Source organism: Scleropages formosus, chromosome 4, assembly GCF_900964775.1.
Source record: "Scleropages formosus chromosome 4, fSclFor1.1, whole genome shotgun sequence".
Classification (NCBI taxonomy): domain Eukaryota; kingdom Metazoa; phylum Chordata; class Actinopteri; order Osteoglossiformes; family Osteoglossidae; genus Scleropages; species Scleropages formosus.
The window spans coordinates 26,769,977-26,783,189 of record NC_041809.1 but is presented as its reverse complement, the minus strand read 5'-3'; the positions used below and the strand labels follow the sequence as shown (position 1 = coordinate 26,783,189).

General features: G+C 45.7%; 1 protein-coding gene across 1 annotated transcript; it reads right to left on the bottom strand.

The window, feature by feature from the left end:
• Positions 1-197: 197 nt before the first annotated feature.
• Positions 198-12,977, bottom strand: LOC108921225 (nucleoredoxin-like). Its single transcript, XM_018730575.2, has 8 exons — positions 12,298-12,977; positions 6,847-6,964; positions 6,089-6,222; positions 4,931-5,031; positions 4,727-4,833; positions 4,094-4,273; positions 2,818-2,942; positions 198-981 (listed from the first exon to the last, which is right to left on the bottom strand). The coding sequence occupies exons 1-8, from the start codon at positions 12,607-12,609 to the stop codon at positions 799-801; spliced, it is 1,260 nt and encodes a 419-aa protein (XP_018586091.1). The 5' UTR covers positions 12,610-12,977; the 3' UTR covers positions 198-798.
• Between the last annotated feature and the right edge of the window lie 236 nt (positions 12,978-13,213).

Here is a 13,213-nt window from a genome sequence, read left to right as displayed (position 1 = left end):
GTGAAAAATGAAACTGGAGTGCAGATGGGAGGAATTGAGCTACAGATGGGTGCAAATTGCTGGCCTTTTCACATTTATTGAGCTGATGCTTTTAGCCAAAGTGACTAACAATATGAAAATACAACTATTCACCCATTTATACAGCAGGGTAATTTTACTGGAGCAATCTAATGTAAGTACCTTGCTCTGAAGGTATATTGCAGTAGGTGAGATTTGAACCGGCAATCTTCTAATCTGAAGGCAGCAGCTCTAACCACTACGCATCACTAAATTATGCCCACCTAGCATTTGCCTGTATTCCAGAAAAGCAATCAACAAATGTTTTCCCCCACATAAGTATAGCTTTTAATCTTGGGAGAAGTGCTCAACTACACCTTTACCCTGTTCTTGCTTCATTCTGGGGCTATAAGTACATGATATGGCTGATGTCTCGCTCTCTGCATGATCCTTAACTGGTGAATAAAATGTACATCAGGGCCAGCTAACTAACTGGCTCACTTTTTTAATAAAACAGTGGTGGTGACAGTGCAATGTTTTGTGCTTTGCTGTTTATCACTTATCTTGGTTAATGTTAACTTCTCAATTTGTTCAACACTTAATATTTTGTCTAAAGAAGCAATTCAAAAAAGTTAAAATGGGGAAACAATTTCAAGTTGACAATTTTTCAGGGAGTTCATAAGAACAATACCTCATTTAAGGACTTGAGTTTAAAATTATTAAAATATTCTGAAGTACAAGTGCTTTGCTGGGAGAAGAGGTCAGATGACACGAAAAAGGTTCAGTCCCATTTACACCCCTTTAGATTGGTTCTGGTTTGAGCTTCTCTTCCAGGAAGTCGCTGACAAACTGCTTCACTACAGTTGGTGTGATCTCATCCACATCACACATGTACTTGGCCCGGGCTGACATGTCCAGGATGGTGAGCAGTGGTGCTGCCTCTGGCAGGTTGGTGTAGTCCCGTAAGGAGTCGCTCATGTCATCCTGTGAGTACATGAGAGACTGGTTACTGTCTGCCATTAACTACTGTGTCAGTCCAACCTTGAATGCAAAATGATTAATAATCCCTAAGATTATTATTCATCTCTGATCCATATTCAGTGTTTTTAGTGTCTGTACATCCAGACAACTCCAGAAAGAAGAGATTTCCATATCGGGTGCTTATAAAACCCCAGCCAATTTTGTGGTGTCAAATGACCTATTAGGCTGGGACAAGTGACAGGCTTAGTGAAAGGAACAGGCAGAACTAAAAGCACTCTGGTAGAACAGTTTCTGAAGCAGTGGTACAATTACTGTGCTCTGCACCAGGCCGGCATGAACGCTTGCTTTGGGCTTCATGGCCCAGGACCAGTTCAGCAGGAGGGCACCTTCCTGTTCAGTGGCTCACAATCATTATTGATTGTGAGATTTTAAATGTTAGTGAAGAGTAAAAATAAACATATATACTATGTGAATTCACATTTTTTGGTTTGCAACTGTGTGAGAAGCACCCAGGGAGGCCTGACAGCAGTGCCACTAATGACCAGTAGATGGAACCAGCAGCTGCCAGTCAGAGGAAAAAAAATCTTCTTTGAAATAGAAGGGCTCAGTGAAAGGTGGCGTGTGCAGTTTGTCTAGCTGTTCTGACACCTAGAGAATAACAGAGAGGAAAACACCACAATGGTGCAGACAGTGGTCTGGTGTGAGAAGGGACTAGGGCCACCTCAGAGCAGCTATCTCCTGGGTGGTCTCAAAGGCAGGGAAGCTAAATTTGAAACTTTTTCACAGCGGTTTTAAGCTATGGATTTACTTAACTTCTGCTTGCAACTGACAGCGAAAATCCCCGTTAAAGAATTACCATGGAGGACTTTCTATGGAGAAACCTTTCATGGACAAATTATGATTAGTTCTGTCATCAGTTATCATGCCAATACTAGGCTGATGTGTAGACATTTGAGAAAATACAGATTGAAAATGTTAGTATTTCACAGCATGCCCAGCACCACTTCAGGCAATGCACAAATTACCATCTTTATGAATGAACCTCATTCTTCTCAATATTGAATTTACTGCACAACACAAGAGTACTGAAGCCCACCCCTGGGAAATACCCTCTAAGGAAAACAGGGAGGCGAGACCTCAGTGAAAAAGCCTCAGATTGCTGGAGGGGGGGGCCGTCCAACCATTTTTGTCCAATGGCTGCGATGATCATTGTGCCACACCACCGCCATACTGAATCTTAAACAACTAAGCAGAAAAACTATTTTAATGCACTTTACTTAGGTGTGGTGTGTATTCAAGCGTATCTATTGTGTGACTTTAGAATTCATAGTATTTATGGCAGGTACAGAACATACTGAATTAATGACTTTACAAATGTTCCCGAGGGCTGCATTACGTGAAACGGCACGCTGTACATTGGACACCCCTGGTTTGAAGGCTTTAACCGGGGAAGCCATGCCTGTTGCTGGGTAAGAACCATCCAGCCCTGCCATAGCTTTCACTGAATGCTCTCTGGGCCAAAGCACAATTTGAAGGGCAGGCCAGCAGTGAGAGTCTACCGGGCTGCTCTGTACAGCAGATGGTCCTAAAACTCATGGCTGGACTTAACATCTGGTGCTTGACCCACGGCCCTTGTCTGTTCCACTGCAATCAGCATTTCGGCGGCGGATCTACTAGAGGCTAATGGCAACAGCCGGATGATTACACACGTGTGCAGTATTTATATGCAGAAGCGCACACGTTGTAAATTTCCAAGAATGGGTACATTCACGGAGTGAGTGCTAGCGTGGACATCCACTTCTTCGCCTCCCACGTCACTCAGAATTGCTCCTGCCTCACCTCTCCAGCCACAAAAAAGAGCAGAGGGGTGTCTTCCTCTTTGGCCTTGTGAATGGCCAGGAGCTCCTCCGCAATTGGCTGGATGAGCTGCTGAGCAGGCTGTAGCTCACACTCCTCCTCTGCATCTGAAACCAGAGCGGTTACATGTTACCTCCAGAAGAGGATTAAATGGGCCAGAAAATAGGAGGGATGAAGGTCACGGTGGAAACGAATGAATGAAAGGATAATCTAACGTGGCAACTGACAGGAGAGGAGACAGAGAAAAAGAAACGTTATACTAGGGTATCGGTCTGATTCGGGCCCTACGAAGAGGGCAGCAGGGCCATTTGGTCCAGGCTTCATCTCAGTCAAGGGCTCATAATAGAACAACATACAAACTAGTTGAGCTGGAGCGCCTAAAGCTAAATTATTACAGCCACGCTGTCGAAAACATTTTTTTACATACCATTCTACATTCAAATATTTTTACCTCATCTGAGTTCTCAAAGGACCTGGTCTGATTTGACTGATGTTCAAAGTACACTGGCTCCTTGTGTTAAGAATTTCTGAGTTACAATCCTCTCAAAGTACCAACATTTCTCAGTTTGTTTATTTTTGCATGTTTTTCATCGTTTATTTCGTAAATTTGTTGAAGTAGAACAAATGTGATCTCTGTTTAGGTGCCCAGTCAGCAGATATCAGTTAAACACTCAAAAAGAGAATAAGAGCATGGGATTTCCTGATTTCTCCTCACCTTCAGTGTTTACAGCTCCTGTCTGGAAATGATGACTGCTGGTGATCAATAACAAGAGGAGGAACATTGTACATAGTTATGAAATTAATCAGTCAGCAGCTGACATTTAACAGGAGTTTGTAGGAACAATGTATTTTTTATTTTCATGCATTTTACAATTAATTTATTATTAATGTAGCTCAAAATTAGTAAAATATTAAAAATAATTTATTTATTATAGCTATATATGAGGTTTACACATAACGTAACCCACAGAGAAATCAAGACACCTCAGTATTATTATGGCTTTATTGGCGATTTGGTCGTAAAAATGACCGTGGAATTAAAACAAATTACGACTGGTCTTCGAGCCCCAATAGTGTTTGTAAAGATGAGGAGCCAGTGCACTTGTCCTGATATGATGATGTGTCACTTGACAAACGTACGTTGTGTCCTGTATATTTCAGCTGCCACACAGTGGAGCTTTTCAACCTAGAATTACCGAGGATCCCAGTCTGTTCCCCCTCCTTACTGTCAGCCTTAGCTCTTCCCCCCCCCACCTACCGACAAACAGCACCAGGCAGGGACCCTCGTGGAGCTGGGCGGCGTTGGTCTCACTCAGCTTCATCACAGGCTGAGGGTGCCATGGGAAACGCTTGCATGCTGGATCGTTCAAGACTTCTATGCGGCCCTGTCGTGTGATGACTTGGCCCTCCGTGTCCAGGAGGATCAGTGTGGGGATACCTAGGAGCAGGGGACCCTTTCTTAGTTATTTACATTTATTCACTTAGCGGATGCTTTTCTCCAAAGCGACTTCCAATGAACTCTATGTAGTGTTATCAGCCCACACACCTTATTCACCGTGGTGACTTACGCTGCTATATACACTACTTACAATGGGTCACTCATCCATACATCAGTGGAACACACTCTCTGTCACTCACACACTATGGGGGGACCTGAACAGTAGGTCTTTGAACTGTGGGAGGAAACCAGAGCACCCACAGGAAACCCACACAGACACAGGAGAGCATGAAAACTCCACACAGACTGAGCGGGGATTGAACCCACGTTCTCTCGCACCGCTCAGGCGCCGTGCCACCGTGCCGCCCCATTCTTAAGTTTTTTTTTTTTTTTACACACACAACAGAATCATCTCAGCTACAAGGGAGAAGTATTGCTTGCACGGTTCGGTACCATGTATCCCGTAGAGCCGGTTGAGCCGCGACCGCCGAGCCTGGTCAGAGTATGGGACCGCCAACCAGGGCATCTCGCTGAAGTACTGCTTAAAAGAGTCCTCCGACCTGCACAGGGATCACATGTATTTGGGAGGGCATTACCCTGGTAATGGTTCCCATTACAAGTGGCATTCACCAGTTCTGTCCATTCCCGGTGGCTCACCTGTCTGCACTGACAAACACGATCTCCAGCTGCTGGCCTGCCTCCCTCACTCTGTGGTAGGACTGCAGCAGCGCCCGGGTCAGGGTGCGGCATGGTGGGCACTGCAGTATATAAATGCAAACAGGCGAAAGCAACAGAAACAGAATATAGTGTAAAGTAAGAGCAGCGGATTTATACAGTACGAGCTTTGTCTGTAAACACAGCTCTGGCCATGGCTGGTAATTGTGGACTTGGTTAAGTAAGACTGATCCTATCCCCAGCGGGTGATGAAGTACAGTCCTACTGTATTGCTGATGTAATACAATGCAATATTCATGCAGCTACGGCTGTAAAAACCAGTTTAATGTGATGCAGAAATTTGCAAACAATTTAAATCACATTAACGTCCAGTTATGCGTATAAATTTCAAATTATTCAATTTTTTAATATAATTTTGCATTGCATTGTTGCACACCATATTGGACTGCATCTTACGCTGCACAACTTTTTATAATTCATTGCACATCTGTTTATAGATATTTAGATATTTTGCTTTTTCATATGCATAAATAGATTTTATAAACGTTTTTTACATTTTACTATTTATTTGTTTTTTTTTTTCTAAACTTATGTCGGACAGCCGTATAAAGCATTTCACTGCACGTTGTACTGTGCACGGTTGCGTATGTGACAAATCAAATTTGAATTTGATTTTGACACTACTTGTTTTATTTGACTTTTGAATTTCCTTGTAACTGGGGAAAAAAACACCCAAAGAATCGGAAGCAGAGCTCCTACTTCAGAAAAAGACGAGAAAAAAGCAGACACTCCACACATTATTGTCTCCAAAGAGGTTTATTTTATCAAGCTATCTGTCCAGTTTATTTTTTAACGTAGAACATAATTATCATAATCATAAACTGAAAGTCCATTTTTGGGTTACGCTACCATTACATCTCCATCGCTATTCCAGCCGGCCAGCTAAGCAGGCTACACTACGACACATTGACGTAGTCAATAATGTGACGGTTTCAAGTGCAGTAACTTGTTACCATCCTAGCTGTTAAACTGCAGGTGGCGTCGCGCAATTTAACGTAGTTGGATCTTTTTTAGCGAGCAAGAGAAACTATATGCAAATTGCACTGTGCACTACCTGTACTTCGCTGCCCTCCTACTTACCCAATGGGCAGAGAAGTACACTCCAACGTATGTGCCGTCCAGGGAACTGCTGTCCACTGTCTGACCGGTGTTCTTGAGGAGGGGCCCTGCTACAACTTCAGCAAAGGGCTTTGGCCCCCAGGGGAACTCCAGTCCTGACGATGGAGGCGGGGGGGCAAAAGATAATATCACATTGTTTTTTTGCGTGTGCCTGCTTACTTTTAACGGTCTATCCACAGAAAACCTGAGCACCAACTAATCGGTGCGTCACATTGCCGAAAGGAACGAACGTGAAGTGTGCTTTTGATTAAGGCTGAAGGAAACAAGGTATCACCGCGGATGCTGGTGCTGGAAAATAGCGTTAGTCATAGGATAGGATGAAGCAACGCTGTGAAAATGCTCCGATAAATCACGGCGGAACAATTTCAAAGGAATTTTCCACTGATACAATAAAGGCCGTAAGTTTTTTTTTTTTTTTTTTCTCTCCCCTGCTTCTGTTTTGAAGATGAGATCTGGACAGCGGATGAACCCCGCTGCGCAAATACAAACTAGAGATAATCCTTGACAATCGCAGCACCTCTGCAGAGGATGAGTCTGAACCGATGCGGTCCTTTCACGCCAGTTTATACGTTCGTTCTGAACCGGAATGCGCAGATTCGATCAGATTTGTTCAAATGATGCTGCCAGTGACCCCTCTGTCCAGGATTTGACCAGAATCAATAAGAAATGTATGTGTGGAGGCTACGGGGGTGGCTGGGTTCGTGGAGGTCGTTACTCACCCTCGGGGTCGTCCTGCACCACCAGGAGCCCATTCCGGCACACGACCCTCCCTGTGGCGGCATCCACAAACACCAAGGATGGGACGCTGGTCACACGATACTTGTTCCACAGCTTCATCTGCACATATTGAGAAACAAATCGGAATCGGTGCTCTATAGAGCTCTGGATATTTTCTCAAACCGCATCCCTTCAGTGTCAGGGGTCACTCACTCTGGCTTCCTTTTCACTGAGTGGCTGAGATGTAGGGTTTTTTTTCTTGTTTTTTTTTTTTAAAGGTCCAGTTATGCATTAAACTTGTTTCTTCATTAAATTTTTTTTGCAGCTGCTTTCATGCTATACAGTTAAGAGGGGCATGTGTGCACGAAGCTGAAATCCTCCAAGAGTCAGGGGTTACAGCTGATACCGGACACTCATCGTGCCAAAAAAAAAAACGGCACATCCGCAGTCCACGCGAAATGATCGACACCAGCCTTCGTTTCCACGCACAAACTACCGTCCACGTCGAACAGCTCTCAACGGCTACATTTACACGCGTTCATTTAGCAGGTGCTTTCGTCCAAAGCGACGTACATCTCAGCAAAAGTACAACTTATGCATTACGTTGAGAGGAGGAGACATAGCTGCAGACGTGAAAGGATGGTGGACTTGGGATCCGGATCTGAAGATGGGTTTCATTTCCGAGCGGCCGGAAATCGAGGAAGTTTCGGGGACAGCAGCGGCAACCAAACAGGTCAAATGCTGAACTGGTCCTTGCCACTTCCCTTCTCCACAACACACACCAGTCTCAGTTACACTGCTCCTTTGCTCATCCCCACCAGAGGCTCGTAGATCAGACTAAAGACTCAGACTAAATCAGCTCTGTATGACTACCCCCCCCCCAATGCCTTACTCTCTTGCTTTTGCTTCAAAGCCCCACTGTGTGTCGGCTTCCCAGATTCCTTTCATCTGACACGCTTGTCCTTGCGGGCAGCGGGCTTACTGCTGCGACGTCTAAGGGGGGTAGTGTGCTTTCAGATGATGCAAGCCTCAAATATGATGCCATATTCCCTGACGTTCTCTCATACCAGCTCTTCCATCCCTGTAGTTTAACACCCATGATTTCCCACGTTACTCAGTATTTCATTATGGTTTTATATGGAAGATACTTTATCCAAAGATACAAAGTACGAAAATTCCAGCAAGACTTAACGTAATGAATTTTACCCACTTAAAAACTGGATGTTTACTTTAATATTTGTAAAAGGGTACAACAGCACATTCCCTTGCGACATTGCAACTCGCAGCCTCTGGGACACAAGACTGGCTCCCTAACCACACTGACACTTGGTACGGTACCATATTGATGTGGCGCAACGGTAACAGTTATGTAACGAATGTTTATACGAGGGAATTGCGTTTTTTTTTTTTTTTTTACATTTCATCTAATTTTGTCCCATTCTCAAACGTCCCCTGCCTTCAAGGATCTTCTATAAATCATTTATTTCATTTGCACTTCACTCTGCCATTTCAGCACTTCCCGTTAATTCGGTTATTTCAAGCTGCATGCTCCAGTTCTTTTGATCTCCGTTCGCCTCATATGTTTGATGTTCTGACACGAGATTGCTCAGCCTGTCACTCAAACACACCGCATCTCGCACACTGGTGCCGAATGGGCTGCCCATTCAGAACTCGGAGGTTTCTAGCAGAGGTACCGCGCGAGACTTGCATCGGGGTCCATGCAGCCGTGCTGAAATTAAGGTTAACGTGAACATTCGCAACAGTGATCTATACAAGAGGCTTTAAAGGAAAGTGTTTGTTAAATTATGACAACGTCAACAATGGTTTCATTGCTCTGTTTGTTTGGCAGCTTTGTTTTCCTGTCAACCTGGACCTGGTTCTGTTACTGGGTGCCTCATCTGTTGTCTTTAATGATATTGTCCTGCTGGGAGTCAAAGAGATCGACCTCATGGTCCCATGCCTTCTGAATTCCTCTGATGTACAATGTGCAACTGAGAGTAAATGACAGTACATTCAACAACAAAATTTTAGAAATAGACACATGATAATCAAAACGTAGCTTGCTGGTTTGATACATTCTGGCTGCACAGATTGCTCAAGTAGCTGCTTACAAAAGTGAGAGAAATGGCAAATATTTACGTTCGAGTTCACAATGACTAATTAACGAAGCCGTCCGGCGACAGAGAAACGAATCCAAAAGGCGAGTTACGTGACCCTTCTTCAATACGGAGGGATTCAGCATTTTTGAGGCACAGAGGATGTTCGTCCTCCGAGCCGGGGCCAAAGCTGAGAACCGACAAGCCTTTGGATTCGGACGCCCGTTGAGCAGGACAAGCAGGAGGTGGAGGTGCGCAGCTCAGCTACTGGAGCGCAGGGCTTCACCGGGTCCTGTAGGCCATAATCAGTCTTAAGATCGATTTGAAAAGCGTCAGGACGCCAGTGGAATGAGGTGAGGGCAAATACACAAGTAGGATTACAGCAGCAGTGGTATTCAAACTGGGGACCTTCTGCCCCCATATAATATCAGAGAGCCCCTGTAATGCAGCCAAAGGCCTTGAGCTGGTATTTCCATGAGCTCTACAGCGGTACGGAGACCAGCCGCTCTGCCTTTAATGAAACTCACTCCCGTTTCACCTGCAAAAGACCAAGTGGTTAGCAGACCACACACGGGGATGAGAGCAAGTAACAAAGCTGGTGCCTTCAGGGTGTCCCAGACTACATGTTATCCTTACTATATATTGCCAGCTTTGAGATGGTTTACAGGCATCTTGTATTCTCCTTCTCAGCGAAAAGTTACCCTTTCCTTTACCTACTTTTTTTTTTTTTTTTTAAAAAAAAGGGCCATCTCAGTTTTATTCCTATTTAATAACGGCCAACTACCAACCATTGATGAAGCCTCCTTGAAGTCCCACATCAATTCAGGAAGGGTTAACACATTCGCACACACCTCTTCTGATGTTAGGAAGATCTGCTACAATATCCACGAGCGAGATATTTACAGTTGCTCCCTGAACTTTTGCGTAATGAATTTTTAACTGACAAATCTTTTCGGGAAGAGTTACGTATTTATTATAGAAAAGATGTCTGGCATACCAACTCAAAATGAGCGCCAAAGCTGATGGTGATCGCAAACAGTAAGGGCTGCCTTAAGTTTAAAACGAATACTAAATAAATAAAATTCAAAAATAAAAAATGGGGACTGGGGAAAAGAAGCAAGAAAAGGTAAAGACACCGCAGGTGATCTATGGCTTCGACACCGAGCAGTTTTGAGCCTCTCAGTCATCCTGCACCTTTTTGTAACACCTCACCTTCGAGTTGATGCCTAGTTGTCCGCACTTCAAAGTAAACAAGCAACTTACGTAGTTTTTTTTTTTTAAATTTTGTATAACTAAGATTTTCTTCTCATCGTGCTTGCATGATGTATTAGAGAATTTTGTACAGGTGGGCGCAGTGGGTTGGACCGGATCCTGCTCTCCGGTGGGTCTGGGGTTCGAGTCCCGCTTGGGGTGCCTTGCGACGGACTGGCGTCCCGTCCCGGGTGTGTCCCCTCCCCCTGCGGCCTTACGCCCCGAGTTTCCGGGTTAGGATCCGGTTCCCCGCGACCCTGTATGGGACAAGCGGTTCAGAAAGTGTGTGTGTGTGAGAATTTTGTACAAGAAGCGATCAAGGAGCAGCATGCATGAGCTCATGAGCTGTCCTGACTCACCAGGGGGTGGGTCTGTCTTCCAGTGTGCTGCGCTGCACTGCTTCGCTCCATTCAAAAACCCCAACTGCTGCCACCTTGTTCAGCGCTCAGTGTCACTTTTGTGAGAACAACCGGTGGAATGACCTTCCCCCTCACTCAGAACAGTCTATCGCGACCACTGTCACGACTATCGCGACCGGGACCACTACTGTGACTATCACGACCAATGTCGCAACTATCGTGACCACCGTCTGCAGTCCTACTTGTCACAGGTTGCCGTGTAGCACAATAACGGTCGAACCTGGATCTCGCCGCAGGGTTCACGGCCATGTGCCAGAGTGCCGCTGAGGACACGGCAAACACCAACTTTGCACGTTTACTCACTTTTACATCTGGGTAAGTAACCAGGCCGGTTCATCTCAAGTATCTTGTACAAGTTTACAGCAACAGGTCTTCTTCCCCTTGGATTTGAACTTGCAACCTTGTGGTCACACTTTCCAGCTGCCTCACCACCTGCCCCAGAAACCTAGTAATTATGGTAATTACTAGGAAAAGGCTACTTTTAAGAACACATGGCAGATAATAATAGGGTACGAAGCAATATTTTCAAGAAGTATGATGTAAGTGTTCCGTTTGTGCTCAAACACTCGGACAAGATCACGCTGCTTACAATAATTTGGAGATTCAAAACAGAAAAGTAAAACATTCACATGTATCTTAAATATATATGACAGAGTAAGTGACAGAGAGAGTGTGTTCCACTGATGTATGGATGAGTGACCCAGTGTAAGCAGTGTAGGTCTTTGGGTGCTCTGGTTTCCTCCCACACTCCAAAGACATGCTGTTCAGGTCCCCCCATAGTGTGCGAGACAGAGAGTGTGTTCCACTGATGTATGGATGAGTGACCCAGTGTAAGCAGTGTAGGTCTTTGGGTGCTCTGGTTTCCTCCCACACTCCAAAGACATGCTGTTCAGGTCCCCCCATAGTGTGCGAGACAGAGAGTGTGTTCCACTGATGTATGGATGAGTGACCCAGTGTAAATAGTGTATCTAAGAGTGTAAGTCACCTTGGTGAATAAGATGTGTGGGCTGATAACACTACACAGAGTTCATTGGAAGTTGCTTTGGAGAAAAGCCTCTGCTAATGTAAATGTAAATATATAGTTTTATATGATGATTGTCGATGATGTGATTAATAGAAGCGATCAGTTTTCATCGCATCGTCATTTACCGCTTGCCCAGTACAGGCTCGTGCTGGAGCGGAGCCTATCCCGAAGGTCGGGGGGGGGGGGACCCGCCACTCAGCGCACAGTAAAACGGTGTATTCCGACCACTTGTGTAGGCATATTAAATATTTATTTAAGATGCTCTTATTGCTGCGGTAATATATTTTAGAAAGCAGAACCAAATAGTTCGAGGCTTCTTTTGGGTACCTGTGACGCGTACTGTTATAATAAAAAAAAGCACGCGAGCGTGTGTGAATCATCATCATCATCATCATCATCATCATGTCACATGTGTGTGTCCCGCTCGTCGCCCCCCCAACTTGTTGGAAGCTGTACCACCACCAGCACGATTTACTCACTGACCACTTCGCTCGTCAGAGAGCGTGACGAGCCGCCGCCGAAGCGAAGGACAAGAAGAAATTGAAGAAACTAGAAAGTTCCGCTCGCTCGCGGTGCACTAAGACGTACAGTAGTACTGGGGTAAAACCGGTACTAAAACTTAGTAAAACTAAAAAGGGCCGGTAGCGGCAGCACTACTACTACCTTTCTGCGCTTGTCTTTGAAGTGCACGGCGGGCCACGGCATCTCCTGCACGAAGTCCAGCCAGCGCTTGTGCTCCTGGTCCGAGGACACGAACACCACTTCGAGCTCGTCCTTGTGCTCCGACGCTCGCCTGAAGTGCGAGTAAAACTCGCAGAGGCTGCCGGTGAACTGCCTGCACGGGCCGCTCTGGCTGCAGCCGAAGTAGAGAGCGAGCAGCGACACCCTGTCGCCCAGAGACGGCACGTCCACCTCGGCTCCGTCCCTGCGGACGAGGCGCTCCCCGAGAAGGTGCGCCAGGAACTCGGACATCATTCCGCTGCGAAAGACGCCCAGTCGGACTGCTCTCGCCCCCTCCCCCCCGCAATGACAATTAAAAGTAGAGGTGAAGCAGCAGCTTCCGGCGAGAAAACGAGCTGTCCTGCGTCCCCCGCTCTGCTGTCCGCGCTGGGTGAAACTAAGAGTTTCGCCGCCGCTTCGCGCTCCCGCGACTAATTCGGCAGCGCCGAGACTAGGCGGGAGACCCGCCAGCGACACCTGGTGGTCACGATGGCGACGCTGCAAATTTAAATTAGCACAAAGTCTCGGTTGAGTGGGAACTGAGCGTAGTATCTTTTAAGCGATATTATACAAGCATTATTAAAACAACATATTTAATATATTGTGGCGCGCAGTGCCGTGGGTTTAGATGGGGCGAAGAGGAACGCGGAAACAGTGGTCATAACGAACGATTTATTCGAACACCAACACAAGGGAAATAATGCTCTCAGTCCGAGAACCCCATTTCCACCAAACCTTACAGCTAACCTACCTTAGCGCACCTAAGCTGCTTGACACTGGGGGTCACCCTACCATTTTTCCCCTTAAGTGCCCCCAGTGGTTACACAAACATTTAACATTATTTCCCATAATGCAACTA

What these genes read in the sequence shown, in the direction of transcription:
- LOC108921225 (XM_018730575.2), bottom strand. Translation starts at nt 12,609, where the DNA reads ATGATGTCCGAGTTCCTGGCGCACCTTCTCGGGGAGCGCCTCGTCCGC. An exon ending in TCAAAGACAAGCGCAGAAAG is followed by an intron (nt 6,965 to 12,297) that starts GTAGTAGTAGTG and finishes CAATATGTGCAG; the next exon opens with ATGAAGCTGTGGAACAAGTA. An exon ending in CTGCCTGGTGCTGTTTGTCG is followed by an intron (nt 2,943 to 4,093) that starts GTAGGTGGGGGG and finishes CTCTGGTTTCAG; the next exon opens with ATGCAGAGGAGGAGTGTGAG.